This window comes from Eleutherodactylus coqui, chromosome 3, assembly GCF_035609145.1.
Source record: "Eleutherodactylus coqui strain aEleCoq1 chromosome 3, aEleCoq1.hap1, whole genome shotgun sequence".
Taxonomy (NCBI): Eukaryota; Metazoa; Chordata; class Amphibia; order Anura; family Eleutherodactylidae; genus Eleutherodactylus; species Eleutherodactylus coqui.
In genome coordinates this window covers 205,364,812-205,390,843 of record NC_089839.1, presented here as the reverse complement: position 1 = coordinate 205,390,843, position 26,032 = coordinate 205,364,812, and the positions used below count along the sequence as shown (strand labels likewise).

Here is a 26,032-nt window from a genome sequence, read left to right as displayed (position 1 = left end):
TTGTGCGCGCTGCACTCTGGGTAGGAGACGGGTGGAATAGCCGCCATTTCGTGTACACAGTGAATAGCGGGAGGAAGCTGCGCCAGAGCGGCTGGCGGACGGTGAGTGCAGAGCCGGGCGAGGACACGGAGGGGCTGTGCGGCTGCTTGTAGGTGTCATGGCGACATCTGAGGAGATACAGAACACTGGAGGAAGACGGAACGGCTGTAAGAAGAATGAGGGGACAGCTGTGAAGAAAACGGGGGGCAAGTGAGGGGGAGACGGGGGCAAACGAAATTTGTGTGCAGGTAGACGACAGCGGTGAGCAGGGGGAGATCTGGGGGGTCGACAGGGGGAAGTCTGGAGGGGGGCGACAGAGGTGAGCAGGGGGGGATCGACAAGGGGGAGGTCTGGGGGGGGGGTAAGCAGGGGGGGGTCGATGGGTGAGCAGGGGGGGGGCGACAGCGGTGAGCGTGGGGAGGTCTGGGGGGGGGGGGAGCGACAGCGGTGAGCGGGGGGGCGACACTGGGGAGAGGTTAGGGGGGATCAGAGGGGAAGGGCACAGTGGGGAGGTTGGGGTGACAGTGTTGGGGGGGCACAGCGGGGAGGTTGGGGGGATCAGAGGGGAAGGGCACAGTGGGGGGGGGGGTGACAGTGCTGAGGAGCACAGCGGGGAGGTTGGGGGGATCAGCGGAAGGGCACTGGGGGGAGGTTAGGGGGGATCAGAGGGGAAGGGCACAGCGGGGAGGTTGGGGGGGTGACTGCTGGGGGGGTACAGCGGGGAGGTTGGGATCAGAGGGGAAGGGTACAGCGGGGAGGTTGGGGGGGCGACAGTGCTGGGGGGGGGGCACAGCGGGGAGGTTGGGGGGATCAGAGGGGAAGGGCACAGCGGGGAGGTTGGGGGGATCAGAGGGGAAGGGCGACAGTGCTGGGGGGGCACAGCGGGGAGGTTGGGGGGATCAGAGGGGAAGGGCACAGCGGGGAGGTTGGGGGGCGCGACAGTGCTGGGGGACACAGCGGGGAGGTTGGGGGATCAGAAGGGAAGGACACAGCGGGGAGGTTGGGGGATCAGAGGGGAAGGACACAGCGGGGAGTTTGGGGGGGGGCGACAGTGCTGGGGGGGCACAGCGGGGAGGTTGGGGGGTGACAGTTCTGGGTGGGCAACGGGGGAGCGACACTGCTGGGGGGCACAGTGGGGAGGTTGGGGGGATCAGCGGGGAGGTTGGGGGGGATCAGGGGAAGGGCACAGCAGGGAGGTTGGGGGGTCGACAGTGCTGGGGGGGCACAGCGGGGAGGTTGGGGGGATCAGAGGGGAAGGCCACAGCGGGGAGGTTGGGGGGGGCAACAGTGCTGGGGGGCATAGGGGGAGGGCACAGCAGGGAGGTTTGGGGGGGACTGCTGAGGGTAGAGGGGGAGGGCACAGCAGGGAGGTTGGGGGGGACAGTGCTGAGGGTAGAGGGGGAGGGTACAGCGAGGAGGTTGGGGGTGACAGTGCTGACGGGGAGGGCACAGCGGGAAGGTTGGGTGGGGGCGACAGTGCTGAGGGGGCAGAGTTGGGGGCACAGCGGGGAGGTTGGGGGGGTGACAGTGCTGAGAGGGCAGAGAGGGGGGCCACAGCGGGGAGGTTGGGGGTGTGACAGTGCTGAGAGGGCAGGAGGGGGGGCACAGCGGGGGGGGGGTTGGGGGGTGACAGTGCTGAGGGGGCAGAGGGGGAGGGCACAGCGAGGAGGTTGGGGGGGTGACAGTGCTGACGGGACAGAGGGGGAGGGCACAGCGGGGAGGTTGGGGGGGTGACAGTGCTGAGGGGACAGAGGGGGAGGGCACAGCGGGGAGGTTGGGGGGGTGACAGTGCTGAGGGGACAGAGGGGGAGGGCACAGCGGGGAGGTTGGGGGGGTGACAGTGCTGACGGGACAGAGGGGGAGGGCACAGCGGGGAGTTTGGGGGGGGTGACAGTGCTGAGGGGACAGAGGGGGAGGGCACAGCGGGGAGGTTGGGGGGGGTGATAGTGCTGAGGGGACAGAGGGGGAGGGCACAGCGGGGAGGTTGGGGGGGGGTGACAGTGCTGAGGGGACAGAGGGGGAGGGCACAGCGGGGAGGTTGGGGGGGGTGACAGTGCTGAGGGGACAGGGGGAGGGCACAGCGGGGAGGTTGGGGGGGTGACAGTGCTGAGGGGACAGGGGGAGGGCACAGCGGGGAGGTTGGGGGGGTGACAGTGCTGAGGGGACAGAGGGAGGGCACAGCGGGGAGGTTGGGGGGGGTGACAGTGCTGAGGGGGAGGGCACAGCGGGGAGGTTGGGGGGGGGGGGTGACAGTGCTGAGGGGACAGGGGGAGGGCACAGCGGGGAGGTTGGGGGGGTGACAGTGCTGAGGGGACAGAGAGGGAGGGCACAGCGGGGAGGTTGGGGGGGGTGACAGTGCTGAGGGTGAGGGGACAGGGGGGGCACAGCAGGGAGCTTGGGGGGGTGACAGTGCTGAGGGGGAGGGCACAGCGGGGAGGTTGGGGGGTGACAGTGCTGAGGGGGAGGGCACAGCGGGGAGGTTGGGGGGGGTGACAGTGCTGAGGGGGCAGAGGGGGAGGGCACAGCGAGGAGGTTGGGGGGGTGACAGTGCTGAGGGGGCAGAGGGGGAGGGCACAGCGAGGAGGTTGGGGGGGTGACAGTGCTGAGGGGGCAGAGGGGGAGGGCACAGCGAGGAGGTTGGGGGGGTGACAGTGCTGAGGGGGCAGAGGGGGAGGGCAGTGCTTTGGGGGGGGCAGCTGTGAGGGGGACGAGGGGGGGGCAGCTGTGAGGGGGACGAGGGGGGGGCAGCTGTGAGGGGGACGGGGGGGCAGCTGTGAGGGGGACGAGGGGGGGCAGCTGTGAGGGGGACGAGGGGGGGCAGCTGTGAGGGGGACGAGCGGGGGGGCAGCTGTGAGGAGGAAGGGGACGAGCGGGGGGGGGCGGCTGTGAGGAGGAAGGGGACGAGCGGGGGGGGGGGGCGGCTGTGAGGAGGAAGGGGACGAGCGGGGGGGGGGGCTGTGAGGAGGAAGGGGACGAGCGGGGGGGGGCAGCTGTGAGGAGGAGGGGGACGAGCGGGGGGGGCAGCTGTGAGGAGGAGGGGGACGAGCGGGGGGGGCAGCTGTGAGGAGGAAGGGGGTGGGGGGGACGACAGCTGTGAGGCGGAAGGGGACGAGCGGGGGGGGGGGGGGGGCAGACTTTCTTTGCTGTTGCTGAATTGACTATAGAGTTGATCTGCTGTGTGTTTCCCGGGGTTACACGTGTGATTATGGGATGGCAGCTGTTGTGTAGATACTTCACATCTTCCTTTATTATTGTTACATAATGTTATCACCTCCTCCTGCTCCCTCCTATCGGTGTGCAGTCAGCAGCCCCCTCACAGCTTCCTACGTGCATATAGCAGTGCGGTCGGGTCCGCCCCTCCCCCAGTATGCAGTGATGTGGTCTGCTGCGGCCGAGTCCCAGGTGGTGGTGGGGGGGTCTGCTTACTGCGATCCAGCCAGATGCCTGCAGCGTCCGTATGACTTGTCTCTCAGCATCGTCTCACGTTGCTCCTCTGGGCTGTCAGTTGCTCTTTACATCTTCTCATGGATGATAGTCACATTGTGGGCATTAGGTTATCGTGGCTTATATCCGCCTTGTAGGATGCCTCTTCTATACCATTAGTCCCGCGGGTAGATGTAGTACAGCAGTGTTACCCGCAGGTGGAGGTTCAGGAACTGACTGGAGTTACTCTTCTCTTCCATGTTCAGCCGGATCAGCCATACCAACCTTGAGGGAATCCAGCCTGTACACGTGGAGGGCGGATATGGGCTCGGATAAGCGGTAAGTCAGACGCCTCTGCACAGCCACTGTGTGGATCTCTATTCTCAGGGCTGCAGCTAAATTCAGGCATTCATCCCCTCCAGTGTTTCCCGTTTTGTTGCATTATGATGGATTTAATATAGATTCATTGTAATGGAGCGCAGACAATACAGAGGAGGGAGGAAATATCTTGTTTAATAAATAAAAACAGAAAACTGAGTACAAATATATTAACCCCCTAGTGAACCCCTAAACAAGGTCTTCAACCAATTGCCTTCAGAAGTCACGTGTGAAATCCTAGTGTCACATGTCAGTATAACACCCCTGTTCTACAACACGAAGACCAGACGGGTGAGACACAGACCGTTACATGCAGTATACCGGCATGGAGAGAGGAGCTGCCACAAAAGGTCACAGGCCGAACCAGAAACGGCAAAGGCACAAACGAGAACTCTGAAGAGTCTGTGTACAGGGGATTCACTGACGTGCCAAAAGTCACGGGACAGGAACTAATATCTTATAGGACCCCTCTAGCCCGGGGAACGGCAGCTACTGGATATGGCATCAATTCCACCAATGGACAGAAGTCTGGAAGGATGTGGAGCCGTCTGGATACCCCCACAGCTCCAGGGTATTGGTAGGTGCAGGATCTCTGGTACAAATGGACCTCTCCACCACATCCTATAAATGCTGGATCGGGCTCATGTCGAGTGAACGCGCCGGCTGCACCGTGCACAGGAACACTCCAGAATGCTCCTCCAACCAATTATGGACAACTTGGGCCTGGTGGCACAGTGCATTATCTGCTGGAATATCCCATCATTGTGGTGGTACATAAAGGGCTGCAAATAGTCACCAGGCAGTGGAATGGAGTAAGCACCGGGCAATAATGTGTTAGGACCAGTGGACCCAACCCATGCCATGAGAACACCAGTATGGAACCACCACCAGCCTGCACAGTGCCTGGCTGAAAGCTGCGATCTGCACCACACATTAACCCTACCAGCAGCCTACCATGACTCATTGGACCACGCCACATTGCAGTTAGTCACCCCCTGAGCCCAGGTGAGGTGTTGTCTGTATTTGTGGTGGTAACAGAGGCGCTCTGGTGGGTCTCCTAAATGCCATGGAAGGTAAAGAACATTGTACTGACCTGCAGGATATACATGTGGGGTCTCCTGCACTGAATGTGGATGTTATTCTGCTGGAGTTGCTTGTCTGTTTACATGGACAATCCTATCCTGAATCCACCAGTTGGGATCATTAAGCACCCATGGGTGACACTACACTGCCCACTGTGGCTGGTAATGCCATCTATGCCGTATTCCCTGCACACACGTCGCACTGTTGATCGAGGAATGATAAATATCCACACATCTTCACAATGGAATGTCCTGTCTGTCTGGTTCCAACTCTGATAATTCATGTCACCTCTCCATGAGCCGCTGGCCAGTGTTCAACCTCACAAGACAACCCCTCACAGCTTATACAGATGTGGGTGTTCCCAAGCATCTCCTGAGGAAACGCCACTTCAGCAATTTACATATTGCTGTCCCAGGTCTATTGGCACTTGAGTGTAAGCTGTATACTATAGAGAGAAGATGGAAGTAGCTGTATATAGGACGCGATAAGCCGTACGCTATACAGAGGAGGTGGAAGGTGCTGTATATAGGACGCTGTAAGCTGAACACTATACAGAGGAGATGGAAGGAGCTGTATATAGGACGCGATAAGCTGTACGCTATATAGTGGAGGCTTTATGGAACTGCTGCCAGAAAATTAAGTGGCGACTCCCCAAACACAAGGAAGAAGTTTCTCTGCTCGGAGGAGACATCATGAGAAACGCTGTGTGGAGCCCCCAACACCCCCAGAACACGTCCCACAGTGACGCCTGGTGGTGGCATCATGGGGGGTATAGAGAACTGGTCAGGATGGAAGAAAAGATGGTTGGCATTAAGTACAGGGAGGAGGAAACCTGTGTCATCTGGAGATGAGACACCAACGCAACAGAGGAGCAGCTCCACAAAGTATGAACTCTCAGGGTGAATATTTATGCATATTAAAGTTCTATATTCTTTGTCTTGTTTGTCACAGTGAAAAATACTTTCAACCTTCAGAGTGGTCGACATGTTGTGTTACTGGATGGTACAACCCCTCCAAATCCTTTAATTCTATCCTGTAATGCACAAGGCAAAAAAAACACCAAGGGGGTGAAAACTTTACTAAGGAGCAATAGGGCCGGAATCCTGTGAAGATCAGTATGTTACATCAGACAGCAGACACACGAGGTGCGCTGGTCACAGGTTATACCCATCGCGGGTCTGGTAGAACAGACATAAGATGTGTCCAACACATCCCATAGGAGAGTCTGTCCCGTCCCGTTCCTAGTGGTAAAAGCAGCAGTACATCTTACAGTGGACTTATGATCTGTTTGCTGGGCTACATAAAGACCAGGATGCTGTGTAGCTTCTGCAGTAAAATTCCCTTAATCTGGCATCACCTGTGTCTGACAGCAGCTGATTCTGTAATGCTCTGGATTATTGGACGGTTTAAAGCTATAACAGTCTAGAGATGAAAATACAGAAGAGTATTATTAAATGGGTTTTCTGAGCAAAACTATTGATGACCAATTGTCAGTATTCCCAGTCCAATTTTGGATTAGGGGTTTCCTAAGGGGCTTTTTCTTTCTGCTGTTATACTATGGTGCCATCTGCTAATTCAATCCAGTAATGCAGTATGTCACTCGCTGGAGAGGCTCCCAACACCAGAGCGGCCGGCAATATAGAGGAAAAATACTTGTCTAGACATCTTCTGACATCGGAGCTGTATAGGCTTCAATCAGAATGTCAGAATACGTCGGACAGTGGATTGGAAAGGGTTAACCACTGGGGATCCACTGCACAGGATCCCGGCAATTGCCTGATCGCCCTGCTGTTAGTGCAGGGGGCTAGATGTGCATCATAGGAGACAATAGTTGCAGCAGCTATTCCCCTTCCATGCCTGTCTCTCGTGTTGAGGTGGAAGTGTTGGAAGGATCCCCGACTATTAACTTTTGATGGCCTGTCCTGAGGAGGTCTTCAGTAGTTTTTGCTCAGTAAACCCCTTTTAAAGCCTTTTACACAGGCAGATGATGATGAACGAACATTCGTCCACCCAGCCTGCAGCCCCAGAAATCGTTGTTGGCAGTCATTCCCAGATGTGCTGCTAGCTTTGAAACTGTATGAGGAACTAATGATCGTCCCCCCCCAACTTGTCTGAATCGGCCTGTGTGACGGTCAGACAAATAAGCAGTCCTCTTCTTGATTGGCGCTCGTTGGGACATAATAGATGTATATAGAAGAAACCTTCGGTGTAAAGTCTGATGTAAAACGATGTTGGTAGGGATGTATAAACTAATTCTCACTTTACTGCAATTTTGCACTTTTTTGATAGATGCTGCCATGTTTTTGTCTTGTTTTACAGTGTGAGCCGCAGTGAGCGCAGCGGGCGATACGGATCAGCGTTTGACAGAGATGATCGTGATGAGAGGGTGTCGAGAAACAGGCGCAGAGACTCTAACGACTACAAAAGATACCGGGATGACCGTGACGATAGATATGACGATTACAGAGATTATGACAGTCCTGACGTAAGTGCTGCAAGTAAAACTGTCACCTGGCAGTATAATAGTATAGTCGTCGTGTGCAGCACAAACATCCCAGCATGTACCGTAATAAAACCTCTCGTCCTTCCAGCGAGACAGAGATCGTGAGAGGAGGAACAGCGACCGCTCTGAAGATGGTTACCATTCAGATGGTGACTACATGGACCACGACTACCGGAATGATTATTATATGGATGAGAAGGAGAGCAAGACCATTATGCTGCGAGGTCTCCCTATAAACATTAGTGAGAGTGACGTGAGTGCGCAAAATATCAGCTGTGGTTATTGGTGAAGTAGTTTTATTGTCGAGCGCTGTATATTTTCAGTGCAGGCCATACTTTCATAAAAATTGGCTCCCTTTTTTTTTAACATTCTTGCCACTTTTTCTAAAAGTTGACAGCCTATCAAATTTAACAATGATTTATACTGGAAGCCGCTGTATATTGTAGTGCAAATCAATGCCAGCTTATAGCTTACAGGGCATGACTCTTTGGCACAGAGCGACCGTAGCGTGTGCCTCTTAATACAATTGATGCATTTCACTGCAGCACAATTTGGGGGTAAATTCACATAATCCAAGTCTCGTGTTGTGTGAGCCTGTGGGCTAGGATTGTGGATTTATTATATTCTCTATGTGAGAATTATCAGCTATGTAGAGCTGCCATAGATTGCAGGATCACTGCTAGTAAACCTTGTGTGGGTTCTTGGTGGGATGTACAGCTGTTCAGGATCGCTGCCATGCTTCCTGCAGCTGAACCATTCCTCTGAAGTGATTGTATTACTATTGAGCTGCAGTTGTACAGAAAACCCTTCTATATATGAGAACAGTTTCATTTTGCGGTCTATCTGCTTTTAGTCACATTTGCCTTTTCTTAAACATTTTCCCCTTTTGCCGACACTTTTTTTAGATTCGAGAATTGGTGGAGTCCTTTGAAGGCCCTCAGCCTGCAGACGTGAGGCTGATGAAGAGAAAGACAGGTGAGGTTCTATCCGGCGTGACGTGGTGCATTCCCACTTGTTCTATGTTCCCACCCTTTGAGATTGCTTTTCCCTGGGGACTAGACCCCTCTTCACCCCCATACACCATCAGGTACTGAATGGACTTGCCATGGATAAGGAACCTCTCTTATTTAGACCTTTTGTATAGTCTGCATAGTTTTTCTGTGTGGGTTTGGTAAGTAGATGTGTTGGGATATGATGTCTTCTTGTTCACCACCTTTATGTCAGCAGAAAGCCTGTTATTGCTCTTTTCTCCAGCATGTGGTCTGCTGCCTTCTGATAGCCCTTCAGTCCGGGTGGTGAAATGTGTAGTTTGCTGGGGATGTTATAGAGGTTCCTTTTCATGGCAACTCCTGTAAGACAGGTAACAGGACTGCACCCATGGAGGCCATGCCATAAAGCACTGCTAGAACCATGGGCTTTGTCAGATGGAGAGATGCAGCTGTGTTTTCTGTAAAAGGAAGTGACTAACACTAGTATCCCGTCTATATCTGAATGCTGTCTCTAGGTTTAAGCCGCGGTTTCGCCTTCGTGGAGTTTTATCACTTGCAAGATGCTACCAGCTGGATGGAAGCCAATCAGGTTGCTTCACTCGCCAAGTCTAGAATACTCCTGAGAAATGGCACATGACATATGTCTGTAACCAAGATCGAAAAGCAGAACGAGGATGGGGGGAGGGGGTGAAGGGAGAGAGGTGTTCAGGTTCCAGGTGATCATGATCACGGGGGACATGCTCTATGTACATTAAAGCTCTCTGCTTAGAGAATATTTACCAATTATTATCTGAGAGTCCTCCAAGCAGATCAGTGATAACTTTTATAAGCATGACAACCTTTTCATTAAGGTTATTCCTCCTACATGGACCTTGGCTACCATATTGTAGTTCATGTTAATTTTGTAGCAGCTGCCCCAAAATTTCATATTTCACTTAACCCACGTTACTGTGCGCACCGTTGTGTGCGGTGGATGAGCAGCTCTTTAATGTACGCAGAGCCCCAGCGTACGGTCTGTATGATATGCAGGTCCCCCCTCTCCCTGGGTTACTGCTGAGTACATCTGACAGACACATGTTCTGTAATAACTCCACATGGGCAGCACTGGGAGGTACCAGTCAGGGGTCATTATTATTCAGCTTAGATGGGTATGTACATTGATGTGATTGGAGCCAGACACTCGGGGATTATAGTCTACTGATAAATCCCTCCTGGGCTCCTGAAGTCCATTTAATAATAGTCCAGGTAGGCTAGTAATAGTCGGCAGGGAAGGAATATTAAACCACAGTGTGACTGTACAACCCTAGTAATTGTAATGAGCAGCATCCGTTAACTGCAGAGCTGTGACTTAATCCCATCTCTTCATTCAAATAACTTGCAGAATAATGCTGAGAAGTCAGTTTCTCGAGTCCCCTTTTCCCCTATACTGAAGCTTGATTGCATGGTTGGGAGTGGTGGGCTTGCGGGGAGGGTGCTGCCTCTGTTACAGTCATAGTATCCGTGTACCCAGACAAATCTTGTTCATGGTTTCCTCATCTTGACCCTTCCAGCGCTAGAAGAGGTTGCATAATTTGGCCCTGTGGCTTTAAGAAGTGGTCAAGGCCATGAGGGGACCACCGCTAATAATCGCATATGTATTTACAGCCTTGTTAAACAGATGCCATATTCAAAGATTGGGAATACTGCGTGCAGTATTAAGACTTCCATCTCTTTCTGGAGACCCCTGCCCTTGACTTTACCTACCCCCCACTCTTTCTGTTTCTTCCATCGGCAGCTCTGTGCGCCTCTGAATCCCTTTTCTCTATCCACCCCTTGTGGTGGGGGCTGGCAAAGCATTTAGTTGGCAGTGGGTGGTCCTTCCCCACGTTGCCGTCCACTTTAGTCGGGAGCCCATTCCCCTCCGCCGGGGGATAGACATCAACTTGTCACGATGCTAGGAATAACTTTTAACTTTTTATGTTCTTGCAGAAGAAGCTGGTGATCCAGGGGAAGACTATCGCTATGCATTACAGCAATCCCCGCCCCAAGTTCGAGGACTGGCTGTGTAACAAGGTGAGTTCATGCCGGCGACAAATAGTCACGACAGAACAGTGGGGGATTGGTTGTGGGGTGGTAGGGATTGGCTTTGGGGCAACCGACTAATAAATATTAACTGCAAGACCCTCTGGTTTTATAGTGTGGCCTCTACAACTTTCGAAGAAGACTAAAATGCTTCCGCTGCGGAGCTGCCAAAACTGGTGAGTGTTTGTTCTGTCGGTTCGTGGCTCCCTGGTGTCTCGGACTGTTCTTTATTTTAAGCATTGCCCTATTCTCCCGCTGTATTAAATGATCAGCTCTAGAGCACATTTTGACTTCAGTAATGCAAAGTGTTATATGAGGCTTCCATGTTTTAAAATTGCTTCTTTTGTGCTCTGCAGAATCTGATGTTGAGGCACCTCCGGGAGCCTCGGACGCTCCTCAGTCTGCTGATTACTACAGTGACAGTAAGTGTTTCTGATGCTTTACATAAAGGTCCAACATTGGTTTTACATACAAGTGTTTTCACAGTGTTGTACAGAGTTGCAAAAAGTGCTCTGATCAGAGCTCTGCTGTAAATCCTGGGGTACAGAGTGACCCCCCCCCCCCCCCCCCCCCCTTAATATAACTGATATGGGAGTGCACTCTAAAGGAAAACGGGTGACTTAAGCGACATGTATGGATATTATGACAGTTGGGGGTATTGGCCTGATGCTGTCTGGTTTATGCAATGAGGGAGTTAACTTCATTAGTTGATTGTAGAAGGGGCTGCTTAGTCTGCTTTGGAAGTCACCCCGCTTTTGCAGACAGCTGGGTGTAACCTTATTAGGTGGCTATGTATCCTCAGCCATCATCCTGCGTAACATCGGGCCACACACTGTGGTGGAGTCCATCCTGGCTGCCCTGGCTCCTTATGTGTCGCTGGTGGTGAGCAACATCCGGCTAATCAAAGACAAGCAGACTCAACAAAACAGAGGATTTGCCTTTCTGCAGCTGCCCTCTGCACTGGTAAATATTCACCTTGCGATTCATCATATTTTATATATCGATGCTCTATGGAGGATAACACATAATCTTTTCCTACAGGAAGCGTCGCAGCTGCTGCAGATCCTCCAGACTCTTCATCCTCCTCTCAAAGTTGATGGGAAAACAATTGGAGTGGATTTTGCCAAGAGTGCCAGAAAGTGAGTTCTGTCTAAATAAACGGATAATGTCAAATATTAGTGGTAGTAATGTGTGGAATAGTTGTTGTACCGCCTCCTTTACATAGTAATACATGATGTTACTTTCACTTATCAGCTTCTAATTCATAAAGGGGTTTTACCACTACTTTAAAATGGCTACGCAATCACGCTGTCCTTCCTGGTTGCTACTGACCAGGACATGTGCTTCCTCAGCCGATCGCTGGCCATAGCAGTGAGCTTCTACAGCCCATGGTTGGCTGCAGCAACAACCAGGAAGTACAGAGTGGCTGTGAAGCAATTTTAGATGGGAAAACTCCTTTAACCCCTTAACGACCAATGACGTACCTGGTACGTCATGGAGCGTCGGGGTATGTATGAAGAGGTTGCGATGCAACCTCTCTTCATACAGTGCGGGCATCAGCTGTTTATAACAGCTGACATCCGCGGGCAATAGCCGCGCGCGGCCGATCGCGGCTATTAACCATTTAAATGCCGCTGTCAATTCTGACAGCGGCATTTAAATCCCCCGAACGATGTTCGGGGGTCCCGCACGGCCCCCCCGCGGTGAGATCGGGAGAGCCGTGCATGTGTCATGGCAGCCGGGGGCCTAATGAAAGGCCCCAGGGCTGCCTTAGCAGACTGCCTATCAAGCCGTCCCCGTGGGGTGGCTTCATAGGCTGCCTGTCAAAAAGCAATATGACGTAATGCTATAGCATTACGTCATACTGCAGGAGCGATCAAAGCATCGCATCTTAAAGTCCCCCAGGGAGACTTCAAAGTAAAGTAAAAAAAAAAATCAATAAAGTTTTTTTTTAATTGAAAAAAAAAAAAGTTGTAAAAGTTTAAATCACCCCCCTTTTGCCATATCTATTATTAAAAAATCTAAATAATAAATTAAAAATATGTATTTGGTATCACCGCGTCCGTAAAAGTCCGAACTATCAAAGTACCACATAATTTTTCCCGCACGGTGAACGTCGTTCGAAAAAAGAAATGAAGAATGCCAGAAATGCATTTTTTTAGTTACCCTGTCTCCCAGAAAAAACGCAATAAAAAGCGATCAAAAAGTCGTATGTATTCCAAAACGGTACTATCAGAAACTACAGGACATCCCGCAAAAAATGAAACCTTGCTCAACTACGTCAACGGAAAAATAAAAAAGTTATTGCGCGCACAAAATGACCGCAGAAAATAATTGAAAAAAATTTTATGTCTTTAAAAAAAAAAGAGTATAGTAAAAAAAAACCTATACTAGTTTGGCATCGTAGTAATCGTACCGACCCATAGAATAAAGTTATCATGTCGTTTTTGTTGCCATTTGTGCGCCGTAGAAGCAAGACGCACTAAAAGATGGCAAAATGTCGTTTTTTTTTCATTTTACTCCACTTAGAATTTTTTAAAAGTTTTTCAGTACATTATATGGTACTTTAAATAGCACCATTGAAAAATACAACTCGTCCCGCAAAAAACAAGCCCTCATACAGCGACGTCGATGGATAAATAAAGGAGTTATGATTTTTTTAAAGGGGGGAGGAAAAAACGAAAATGGAAAAAGATAAATGCCCGCGTCATTAAGGGGTTAAATGTTGTGTTTTTTTTTCTTCATTAAAGGCATTTATCCGCTAACCACAGGATATGGGGATAAATGTCTGATCATTGGTATCTCCAGCGATCTGAAGTCCAGCGCAGCCTGAATGCCCCGAATGAATGAAGCGGCAATGCGAATGCATAACCAGTGCTCTGCTCACTTCTATGAAACAAAGGGGGATTGCTCAGCACATTGATCTGCACCTGTCCCATACAAGTGAATGGAGTGGTGGTCATGCATGCACACTGCCCCCGCTTTCACATGGGGCATTTAGGTGCGCTGATCTTGGGATGACTGACAGTCCCAGCTGTCAGACCTCCAGTGATCAGACATTTCTTACCTGTCCTGTGATTATATGTAAAAAGCACATTTAAATACTGTACGGTGTAGATGAATGATGGAGATCCTTGGTGTGTCCCTCGGCCCACTACTGGGTTCTGCTGTCTGGAATCTACTCTAGATCGTGAGATGCCATGCAATATAGGTCTGTTATCTGCTCACCTGTTCCAGCAGGTGCCAATCATAGTGTCCAGCATTTCTATTGTGGTGAATCTATCCCGTGTTGGACTGTAATGGCTGCTGTCACCAGAGTGAGGAGCATTATAAGCTTATATTTTCCCTTCTATTTTGCAGGGATTTTGTAATGCCGGAAGGGAACAGGGTCAGCGCGTTTTCAGTAGCAAGCACAGCCATTGCCGCAGCTCAGTGGTCATCCACACAGGTGAGTGTCTATTGCTATAATCTCAGTCACTAGAGCATGGATCAGTCTCGTTTGCTCCAGTCTCCATATTTTTGATTACTAATAATCTGCATCAATGTCATTGCTGCAAGATGCAATTTGTAACTTGTTATACTTTGTTTTAGGCTCAACAAAGCGGGGACAATGCAGAATATGGATTTGCACAGCAAGGGCAAGAAGGATATTCATCATATGGACAGGTAGGTGTTTTCAGGCCAGGAGGTATATTTGTGTGTAACTTATCACAGCAGCATTGATGTTTACCATCTTGGTACTCTCAGGAATACCAGCAGTTGTACCAGTCTCAGAACGGAGGAGCAGAGCAGGGAGCCACTGCACCAGCAGAAGGCAGCGCACCAGCAACCACTACCACCACTGCTGCAGTGGTGGTTCAAAGTCCGCAGCTTTATCAACAGCCTGGATCTCCGGTAAGTGTCGGGCTTGGTGATTGAGGCGCACTATTGATATGCATTTTCAACACAATATATCATAAGGGAAATGTACTAAATGGACTTAATATATCGCATTATACTAAAGGCCATATTAATTCTGTAAAGAATATAAAATCAGAATGACCAGTACATCACCCAAAATTCACCCAGCATAATGAGCCCTTTGTTTTCTAAAGAAACTGCCATCCCTATTTTTTTTTTCCCACTGAACCTCGAAAGGTAACCGAATCAGATTTACCAATGTGATATCCTCTATCTAGACACAGCCGAGCACAAGTGCTGCTGCCAGCACAACCACCACGGCGGCTGCCAGTACAGAAGAAACACCGACCACTCCTAACTCCATCATTCCTGGCGTGAAGTACGGTATGTGCTCTACTCTTGGGTATTGTTCCTGCCCAGTTCACAAATGATGGAGCCCTATGTAACCAGCTGTTCCTTGTATTTGGCAGCTGTTCCAGATACATCCACATATCAGTACGACGAATCGTCTGGATACTACTATGACCCTCAGACCGGTCTCTATTATGATCCCAATTCTCAGGTACATTCTTGCCATTGAAGTTTGTCATATCTCCTTTACGGATGAGAGAGATATGGATGATCTATAAACTTCCTGTAATATTTCTCACTGCAGTATTACTACAACTCTGCAAGCCAGCAATATCTGTACTGGGATGGTGAGAAACAGACATACCTACCGGCGGTGGATGGAGCAGGACAAAGCACAACACCAACAAATGGGACAGCAGCCACCGCAGGGAGTAAGGAAGCCAAGGAGAAGAAAGAAAAGCCAAAAAGCAAAACTGCCCAGCAGGTAGATATTACCCAGGCAGACTAATGTATCGCTACCCCGACGCTAGTCTGTGTGACTCACAATTTTGGTTCTTCTTGATCTACCCCAGATTGCCAAAGATATGGAGCGTTGGGCAAAGAGCTTAAACAAGCAGAAGGAAAACTTTAAGAACAGCTTCCAGCCTCTGAGTGCCCGTGATGAGGAGAGGAAGGAGTCTGCAGCTGCAGATGCAGGCTTTGCCTTGTTTGAGAAGAAGGTGTGTGTTCTGTTTTCTCCCACATTCCTGGAGAGCTTCTTTGTTGGCCGAATCTTAATGGTTTCCTTTCTCCACAGCAAGGTGCGCTGTTAGAAAGACAGATTCTGCCAGACATGATGATGATGGTAAATGCTGAGGAGGAGAAGCCACCTAAGGTGAGTTGTTCTCAGAGTCTCTTAGCTTTGTCAACTTTTGTAGCTCAGTCATTTAATGCCTCTGTCTGTGCAGCGGGCACTGGTTGCAGCTTACAGTGGTGACAGTGACAATGAAGAAGAAACAGATAGGCTGCAAGGAATGCTGGATGAGGAAAAGCTAACAGATTGGAAGAAGTTGGCATGCTTACTGTGCCGCAGGCAGTTTCCAAACAAAGATGCCCTGACGAGGCATCAGCAGCTGTCAGACCTACACAAGGTAAGTTCATGATTGCTCCGTATTCTTGTATTGACCGGTGCAGTCAATATTGGATGCTAACTCCCACTGTTGTCTTCAGCAAAACCTGGACGTGTATAGGAGATCCAGACTCTCTGATCAAGACCTCGAAGCTCTAGAGCTGCGTGAGAGAGAGGTGAGTACGACATCTTAGACCTCATGATATAAGATATGGAGCGCTCTCCGCTGCTTGTGTTATATGAGGGGGGTGTAACTGGGGCTGTATATCAAGTGTGATGTTACGGGATGTTAATCATGGCTTTCTGTCACACAGGCAAAATACCGCGACCGAGCAGCAGAGAGGAGGGAAAAATACGGCATTCCAGAACCACCAGAGCCAAAGCGCAAGAAGCAGTATGATGCTGGCGTAGTGTGAGTATCAGCAAGTGCTGAGTGCAGTAAAGACCGCTGCTGCCATTATTAGCACTCATCTATTTCTCTGTTTTACAGGAACTATGAGCAGCCGACTAAGGATGGGATTGATACTAGTAATATAGGTAACAAAATGCTGCAAGCAATGGGCTGGAAGGAGGGCTCGGGGCTCGGCCGGAAAAGTCAAGGAATCACTGCCCCCATCCAGGTGAGAGTCCAGCAAGATATTACCCCAGTGATCATATAGGTGCACACTGGACAGTGTCCAGGGGAAACCACTGTCTCACAGAGGTCCTGCACTGCATGTAACCCTCCCATTAGGTTCTGCACATGCTGATCAGTGTCCAGCGCTGCATGTAACCCTTTCGTCAGGTGAATAGTGCAGGGATTCTTCATGTTGTTGAACGCCGCCACCTTGTACTTGCTGTTTGTGGAAGCCTTCCCCCTTTGTTTGGGGGATTCTCTGCCGGTAATACAATAGTTTCTCATTGTGTACTAATTGTGTCATTTGTTTGCAGGCACAGGTCAGGATGAGGGGTGCAGGGCTGGGGGCAAAAGGAAGTTCCTATGGAGTCAACACATCAGATTCTTACAAGGAAGCTGTCAGGAAAGCCATGTTTGCACGGTTCACAGAGATGGACTGAATAGAGCAGCAAATATGAACTATAAACTTTTTATGGGGGCAGACGTGGAGAGTGGAGTGAGCAGAAGAGACCACCACCACCCCCTCCCACAGAGCACTGGAGCAGCACCTGTAAATATGTATTATTACATGTACAGTGTAAATATGTTTTTTGTTTTGTGAGATGTTTGTATGTTGGGGGGGGGGGGTGACCTGTGTCCGCTCAGTAATGGCGGCTCGTCACAGGCCGACCGTCGACCTTTATACAGAATGAAATTTGTACATTTTTTTTTTTTTTTTTCCCAAAGAAATAAATTTTGAAGCAAAATCTGGCTACTTTTACTTTGACGATGCAGTGCAGACTGCAAATTGACCACCAGGTGGCAGCATAGAACAACATGTTCAGCAGTGCAGCGACACTTCCATTACTGCCTACAAATGCAGCAGGAAGTATCTGCTTAGAGCAGCTCACATGATCGGATCGTCTGCAGTTCAGCCACTTTAGATGGTGTCCAAATCATCGGTGTAATGATGTTGAAGCCCATAGTAACCAATGCAATGACAGCTCTTGTACGGCTGCTTGTAAGATACGTCTCACGGTGTGATCTGTAGGTTCAGTGAGTGACGGATTCGGTGTCTCCAGTCACTTTATAGTATAATTTTACACTGAGCAGCCTTAACATTAAGACCACTGATGGGTGAAGTGAATAGCACTGATTACCTGGTGACAATGATGGTACCTGTCCAGGGGGGCATATATTGTGGTGTGTGTATATTATGGGATATATCCGGAAGGAAGTCAGCCAGTTTTTGAAGTTGATCTGTTGGAAGCAGGAAAACCAGGTGAGTGTAAGGATCTGATTGACTGAAGAGCCAAATTTTCTGTCTGGTCCCATCCCGCAGAAAAGCAATTGTAGGACTGACTACTAGTGAAGTTGCTCGTGAGGTGTCCGATTACACAAGGTGTTGCAGCTTGCTGTGTATGGTGTGTTGTAGGCACTTGCTGCACAATATTATTTGGTATAAGTGACATGAGATAATCAGTGGGGGATCTTTCGACTGCTGGACCTGGGTCTGAAAGGAACCTTCTCTGAAGAGTGTTGATCCAGGAATCATTCTGACTGCCATTTATGCATTTGGGAAGGTATTCCTCCTCTCCTCTAAATCAACATTAGGGTCTGTAAACGGGCTGAACTTGATGGACATTATTTTTTTTTTCGGCCTAGCATACTATGTTACAATGTATAAACCTGATGGATGCATGCTGTAAAGCAAAAGCTTTCTGCTATTCTAAGGCCTTATTCACACTAGCGGTTTCCCGCTCCATGCAAATTCCGTGCACCCCAGACATAAATGTACTTCCTGGGGCGTGAAGTTTTTTGTTTTTTTTTATCAATTGGTGGGGAATAGATCTGTTTTTGGAGTGATAGAACAGATGGAAACCCTGAATGGAGGCTAAATGCTAGTGTGAATGAGCCCCAGCACATGTAGGCCCAGGATTGTGGTCTCCGATGGGGCTGATGTAAGTGCTCACAATCTTTGTACAGCACTGTAATCCAAAGATAAGTAAAAATGATCCAAGCGCTTCCCGGGAGAGAGGCAGGTCCACTCAGAAGTTATTTTATCCTAAAGCTTTATTTGCAACGCGTTTCAGCCCTTGATATGGGCCTTTTTCAAGCATACATTACATAAGAAGACAATCCTATATATAGACAGATAAAATTCACAACTTACAATTAGATGTCCGTCTGCAGTATGGTGGGCGCTGCCATCTTGGGGCGGAGTTTCACATGGGAGGGGTCATGTGTGTGACGTCAATGCGTCTTAAGCTGATAGTGAATTGGAACAACAATGATCACACAGCCAAATAGTTTGGAGCAAAGATGACCCTAAAAAATGGTGGCTTGCAGCCCTAAAATGCAATCAATGGGTCTGAGATAGTTATCGGGTACATGATCTATGTACTGACGTCATGACGTACAACGTCTTCCACCTTTACATTGTGCCGCCCTTCTGTGCATACTGACTCAGAGCCCTATATATACCAGGGGAAGTCAAAAAGCTGGATCCAGCACTATGTCTCAATAGTGTGTCCTATAGTGTACTTGAATAGGAAGGAATGGATGAACTACACGATGGTATGGCACACGGGAGACCCTGAAACATGGATTCCAATATTGTATTGTGATGCCTGTAAGAGAGAGAATAAAACCAAATTGCAAAGAGTAGCATCTGAGAAGCAGAAATCCACGTTCTACGTCTCTCCAAGTCCCGTGGGACCGCTCCTATGATTATAGGAAAACACTTGAAGTGGCGACCTCCTGCTACAATACTTGCATGGCGTTGTTCGACAGTGCAGTCCAGGGGCGTAACTATAAGGGATGCAGTTGCACCCAGGCCCAGGAGCCTCAGGGAGCCCATAAGGCCTCTCTTCTCCATATAGGAAGCCCAGTACTATGAAGAAAGCATTATAGTTGGGGGCCCTGTTACAGGTTTTGCATTGGGGCCCAGGAGCTTCAGGTTACGCCTCTGGCTGACGCTATCCTTGTGGGACTGTGTTGGTGAACGGCAAAGCACCAATTCAGTACAGACGCAATCAGAAGACAATGCAGATTGCAGTGTGAACGTATGCGTTGGAATATGGTGTGATCACTACGTTCCACCCCTGTTTATTTCAGGGACTCTCAACCCGTATCTGTACCTGAATCTCCTGCAGATGCCGGTGGATGACTTGCGTCTATTGTAGCAGAAGGAGGCCACTTCCAGTGCGCTTTTTTTAACTTCGGTCATAGCAGCCATCCTATGGGATTTAGAGAGACGCGAAAGGTGGATTTCTGCTTCTCACTTCCCACGCTTCAACTTTACAATGGCAGCTTAAAGAGTTTCACCAAACACAACTTTTATCATCTACCCATCAGATAGGTGATAAATCTGATCAGTTGAGGTCTCATTGCTGAGACCCCCACCAATCCTGAGAACGGGGGTCCCATGTTCCCCTCTCCTCACTGTGGGCTCACTGCTGTGAGAAGAGTGAATGGAGCAGCAGTCACGCACGCGGGACACCACTCCATTGTCAATGGGAGTGCTGGAGATGGCTGAACACTTTCCTTTCCAAAGTACTTTCCATTAGCCCCATTAAAATGAATGGAGTGGCATTGCACATGCGCAACGTCTGCTCCATTCAATCTGAGGTCACTACAGGTAAGTGCAGCGATGCTGCCATGACAAGAAGAGAAGGAAATGGGACCCATATTCTAGGGATCGTTGGGGTCTCAGCGGTGAGATCTCCGCAATCAAACCTTCATCACCTATTCTATTGGATTGCTTCTAAAAGTGTCTGTCACTGTATGCCTGTACCATAACGCGATACGGTGGTATACGTCAGAACGGGAACATACGCAGTATGTGCTGAGTCTCAGTATAAGCACACAGCAGAAATTGTTCACATGAAAAGCCGCACATGAATTCACTGGATTTTACTTATTGCAGCGAATGAAATCTGCTGTGAAAATCCATCACTTTCCTGTGAGGCTGTATTCACACAGCTGAGAGCAAGTTGTGCCCAAGATTCTTGGGCACAACTCGCATTGCCCTGCATTCACACCCCGTCCACATGCTGTGCGATGTGCAGGACACGGCACATTATCTGTCTCATTCTCATACAAGACTCACAAAACTAGGATGAAGTGAAAAATCACTCTCATGAATGGGTTAATTTTCCCTGAGAGTTCTGTTCGTCTCCATCACAAACAGAACGTGCGGGAGAATATCCGCCGTGTGAATACGGCCTGACAGCGTGCCTAAAAAAAAAAAAATATTTTCTAGAATTGCTTAGCAATGTTAATTGAAAAATGACGTGCACATGGACAATCCTGCATGTGCACTTTTTTGCGCACCAATTGACTTGAATGGGTAACTCATCTGAGAAGTCGGAGCAGAATAACGTGCTGCAAATTTCTTACAATCAAAATATGAGCTCATTCACGCAGCGTAGGCATTTTCAAGGTGAAAACACAGTGCTGTGGCTGCATGTCTCCTGGTTCTCCTACCTATTCGACCGCTCCTTCAGTGTCTGCTTTGCTGGGTCTACCTCCCCTCCTCTTCCCCTTGCTGTTGGGTTCCCCCAGGGCTCAGTCCTCGGCCCTCTTCTCCATCTACACAGCCCCTATTGGACAAACCATCAGGAGATTTGGCCTCCAATATCACCTCTATGCTGATGACACCCAGCTTACACCTTTTCCCGGGACATCACAGCGACATTCCTCCAGAACGCCACCAACTGTCTGTCCGCTGTCTCTAACACTATGTCCTCTACCTACGGTAAAACTGAACCTCTCAAAAACTGACCTACTGGTGTTTCCGCCCTCTACTAACCAACCTCATTCTGACATCTCCATCTCCCTGTGGGGCACTACCATAACTCCCAGCACGCCCGCCGTCTTAGGGTTGTACTCAACTCCGATCTCTCTTTTACCCCCTACATCCAATCTCTGGCCCGAACATGTCAGCTGCACCTCAAGAACATTGCTAGAATCCGTTCTTTTCTCACTGTGGACACGCAAAAACCGCTTACTGTTGCCCTCATCCACTCCCGGCTCGATTATTGCAACTCGTTGCTGATCGGCCTCCCCTGCACCAGACTCTACCCTCTCCAATCCATCCTTAATGTAGCAGCCAGGCTCATATTCCTGTCCAGCCGCCACTCGGACGCCTCTGCCCTGTGCCAGTCACTGCAATGGCTGCCTGCAAATACAGAATATAATTTAAACTCGCTACCCTCATCCACAAAGCCCTCGACAGCGCAGCGCCACACTACGTCTCCATCATCTCAATCCACCACCCAGCCCCGGCCCTCCGCTCTGTTAATGAAATCAGACTAAGTGCCCCTCTAATTCGAACCGCTCATTCCCGCCTCCAAGACTTCTCCAGAGCTGCACCAGTCATCTGGAATGCGCTACTAAAAAATATCCGGGCAATCCCTGACACACTAAACTTCAGGCGTGCTCTAAAAACGCACCTCTTCAGGGAGGCAAACCCCTCTGTTTTCTGCCTAATAACATGCTCCCTGTCCTACCAACTGCAGTTCCTGCTAGCTGTAATCAACCGCCCCCTGCCGTCATCCCAATTCAGCCACTATGTGGCCTGACCATTGTCTGTATATAGCACCCCTCACTCTCCACCTCGCCATACTGTGCACATCTCCAGCCCTTTACCTTCTGTATCACCCCATTATCTGTAGTATGTAAGCTCGTTGGAGCAGGACCCTCACCCCTACCATTTCCATCAATCGATTACTTCATGTAACCGTGGTTTTGTTTTTATTTCCCACGTCTTGTAAGCGCTGCGGAATATGTTGGCGCTAGATAAATAAAGATTATTATTAGTATTATCTACGCTCGGCTGTACGGAGTGTAGTGGTGCCTGAACAAGGGAGATTTCTTCTCCCTACCGGCAGTTCAAACTCAGTGCCAAAAAAGAGTCAGAAAGATAGGTGCTGCCTGAACTTCGCAGCACGATGTATTCACTACCTGCGGGGAAGATAGGGCATGTCTTATATTTCCTCGCCATAATATTCATGGCCGTGAAATCCCAGTAATGAAAACGGAACCGCTGAAATTCTATTGATTTTGTCCCCTTATAACGGTCGGGATTGTCACAACTGAATAAGGGAGAAAAACATGTCCATGTGAGTCAGTGAAGAATGCACCGTGCTCATTGTATGTTTATGTGCGGCTTTCATGCGTATGCGGTTTTTACGTATTTGTTGCATCCATATTCTGCGATTTGTCTCCTGGCACCATGCTGGAATAACGAGTGAATTTGCATGTAAAATCTGTATTCACTGTGTTTTCTACATTTCTATTAACTTACATGGGAGATTTTGGTCCATGCTAGAGACCCAAGTATAAAATGCAGGTCATAATATACCAATGTGACGCAATAGTTTTGTATGCTGTCTGTATTACGTGCATAAAAAAAAGCATGTAACACGAACCAAAAATGAAATTACGCCCACCTGAATGAGCCCTAGAGAAAAAAAAATCTGGTTCTAATGACTGTAGTCTATAAGGATGTATCTACATCAGTTCGTTATGCATGAAACTCACACGGGAAAACAACCCATTTATTTCCATGGGTTAATTTACTTGAGTGATTTTTCACTCGTACTGATAGTGTGAGATAAAAAAAATCGCAGCATGTACTGTTTTAGGGCGATTCTGTTCAGGAATCACCCATTAATTCCTATGGGAATGAAAAAAAATGTATCAAATGTGGTAAGTTTCATGCGAGTACAATGTGATTTTTCTATTTTTTACTATGGAGACAACATGCGATCTTTCACATGCATGATAATCACATATGCAGTTGTGTGTAAATACTGCCTAAGGCCTCATGTCCACGGGGGAAAATCAGGCCCGCCGCGGATTCTTCATGCAGAATCCTGCAGCGGGTCCCTCCTTTCCCGCAGACATGAGGCCTAAAAATAAGCATTACTTACCTGTCTGGACGCTGCGGATCTGCCCTCCGTCGCGGACGGATCTTCTTTCTTTGGCCCGGCGGATGTGCTCGGCACGCCGGCAGTGTGCCGTGCACTCTTCTTTTTTTTTAACTCCTGCTCTCCTGCGCCGGAGAAAAGGAATTCAGCTGCGAGTGTGCCGCGGATCGGGACGGCTTCCAGAGGCTTCAATAGAAGCCTGCGGGAGCTGTGCCGGCGGGAGACCCGCACTAAAATGGAGCATGCTGCGGGTGTTTTCCTGCACACGCAATCCGTGCCTTAAGGGAAAATGACATCCGCAGGTATTTAAACCTGCAAGTGTCCAATGCATCCCTATGGGGCGCGGATCACGCGTGCGGATGACCCGCTGCGGATCTGTCCCTCTGGACATGAGGCCTAAGGGCTCGTTCACACAGGCATATTTGTACCGCATGATACCCAATGAATATAAGCCATTGATTTAAATGGGTTCATTCACAGGTGCGTATTTTTTCACGTGATGTTCGATTGCATGAAAAATTATACGGCAAGCCCTATTATGGTGCATATTACGTACCGCAATAGGCCATTGAAGTGAGCAGACCGGCGCAAATATGCAGGAAACCTGAGTATTCAGTGTGTATTTGCACAGCAAATCAACGGGCCTTTTGCATACTTTTTTGTGTGTGTAAATACACATATTTTTCCGCAAAAGCAGGAAAAATATGCAGGCAAATGCGATTTTCAGTCACGGAAATATCACAACCCACACATACCCGTGTGCTCCAGTCCTAAAGGTGTGAAGACATCTGCCTGTTAGCGTAACATTTGTATGTCCTGCAGTGTTACATCTGTTACAGTGTGTCAGGGCACACAAGTCTCTCCTGAGCGTTTCCCATTTGTCGGGTAATTACAGGGCATATCAGATGGGCAGCTATCAGCCGAGAAAGAGTTCATACGAACATTCGTTTGCAATAATCAGCCAGTGTAATGTAGGAATAAGCCCCTCAACCGTTAGAGCAGGACGAGGTTTTCAGTCTCTAAATGTAAAAAGAATGTTTCTATTCACATGCAGCATACAGAGATCCTGAAAAGTGTGAATCACAACTTTGCATCGGTGATTTGGTGCATCCAAAAATATAAATTGGGAACAATGGTCGGGTTCAGGTCAGACTCACCCCCTCCCCCACTATATGATTCACATGGTAATCCCTCAGCCTGCCTGGGGCTACACTTACTATAAGCAGCTGGATAATTACCCCCTGAGAGGGGAGAGCCAATTACTTCACTGGATGCCCCCAGGAGCTCCCTGCCCATGTGCCCCCATAGATCCCCCCAGTCAGTGCTCACAAGGGGCTGCACACATCAATCCCATATTTTGAACCCTGAAATATTATTCTCCACACAAGGGTTAACAATTCATGTTTCCTTAATTCTTTGTCTTCTTGGTTGTTTCCCCACCATTTGTAACGTAAGGACATTCTTCCCTTCTTCCTGCTCCTTCTCCCCATCATCTGTAACATAAGGACATTCTTCCCTTCTTCCTGCTCCTTCACCCCCATCATCTGTAATGTAAGGACATTCTTCCCTTCTTCCTGCTCCTTCACCCCCATCATCTGTAACATAAGGACATTCTTCCCTTCTTCCTGCTCCTTCTCCCCATCATCTGTAACATAAGGACATTCTTCCCTTCTTCCTGCTCCTTCACCCCATAATCTGTAATGTAAGGACATTCTTCCCTTCTTTCTGCTCCTTCACCCCATCATCTGTAACATAAGGACATTCTTCCCTTCTTCCTGCTCCTTCACCCCATCATCTGTAATGTAAGTAATTTTGTTTTCTTCCTGATCCCTCCCTCCTCATATCTGTAATGTAAGGACTTTCCTCCTTCCTAATCCCCCCACCCCAATAATCTATCTGTAATGTCACAATTCCGCCCCATAATCTGTAATGTAAGGACTTTCCACTTATTCTTGCTCTTTCTCCCCTCATAATCTGTAATCTAAGGACATTCCCCTCTCCGTTCCACTACTTCTCCCACTATAATCTAAGGGACACCTCCCCCCCCCCCCAATAATCTGTAATCTAAAATGTCCCCCCATAATCTGTAATTTAAGGATTTTCCTCTTCTTCTACTCCTCCCCAATAATCTGTAATGTTACTATATTTTTCCCTTCTCCCTGCTCCTTCACCCCATCATCTGTAATGTAAGTAATTTTGTTTTCTTCCTGATCCCCCCACCATAATCTGTAATGTAAGGACTTTCCTCCTTTTTCCTACTCCTGCCCATAATCTGTAATGTAAGGATCCCCCCACCTTTCTTCCTCCTCTCCCCCATAATATGTAATGTAAGGCTCCCCCTTCTTCCTGCTCCATCACCCCCATAAACTGCAATTTAAAGAATTGTTTACTTCCTGATCCTTCTCTTTTCATAATCTGTGATGTAAGAATTTCCCCTTCTTTCTTCTCCCCTCCTATAATCTGTAATGTGAGTCCTGTCCCCTCTTCTTTCTGCTCTTTCAATGCCTCATAACCTGTAATGTAAGGATTTTCCCCCTTCTTCCTGCTCCTTCACCCCCAGGGTCAAATTTTTCCAAATGACTCTAAATAGGACCCAAATCCAGGGAAAATGATCCTGGCCCTGTGATTGGCTGCTACTCAGACGGGGGCGGGAGTCAGGCTGAGCCT

At 49.1% G+C, this 26,032-nt stretch overlaps 1 protein-coding gene across 4 annotated transcripts; it reads left to right on the top strand.

Annotated features, from left to right (window-relative positions):
• Positions 1–17,197, top strand: LOC136621389 (RNA-binding protein 5). 4 transcript variants are annotated; one of them, XM_066596863.1, is made up of 24 exons: positions 1–101; positions 3,729–3,801; positions 7,243–7,408; positions 7,515–7,679; positions 8,332–8,401; positions 8,931–9,004; positions 10,384–10,467; positions 10,592–10,652; positions 10,833–10,898; positions 11,261–11,439; positions 11,518–11,615; positions 13,837–13,924; positions 14,068–14,142; positions 14,224–14,370; positions 14,655–14,760; positions 14,847–14,938; positions 15,032–15,211; positions 15,300–15,446; positions 15,524–15,601; positions 15,675–15,857; positions 15,937–16,011; positions 16,150–16,247; positions 16,326–16,455; positions 16,766–17,197. In XM_066596863.1, exons 2-24 carry the CDS (start codon positions 3,785–3,787, stop codon positions 16,889–16,891), a joined length of 2,505 nt encoding a protein of 834 aa, XP_066452960.1. In that variant the 5' UTR covers positions 1–101; positions 3,729–3,784; the 3' UTR covers positions 16,892–17,197. The 4 variants fall into 4 exon arrangements, with proteins under 4 accessions (XP_066452960.1, XP_066452959.1, XP_066452957.1 ...); XM_066596862.1 differs by having other exon boundaries at positions 55–206; XM_066596860.1 differs by lacking the exon at positions 1–101 and adding an exon at positions 111–245 and having other exon boundaries at positions 11,279–11,439.
• The last annotated feature ends 8,835 nt before the right edge of the window (positions 17,198–26,032 follow it).

Excerpts from the sequence above, each read along its gene's own strand:
- LOC136621389 (XM_066596859.1), top strand. The coding sequence starts at position 158 with ATGGCGACATCTGAGGAGATACAGAACACTGGAGGAAGACGGAACGGC. Across the intron at positions 15,602-15,674 it reads AGGAGGAGAAGCCACCTAAG|CGGGCACTGGTTGCAGCTTA; the intron begins GTGAGTTGTTCT and ends CTGTCTGTGCAG. Across the intron at positions 16,012-16,149 it reads TAGAGCTGCGTGAGAGAGAG|GCAAAATACCGCGACCGAGC; the intron begins GTGAGTACGACA and ends TCTGTCACACAG.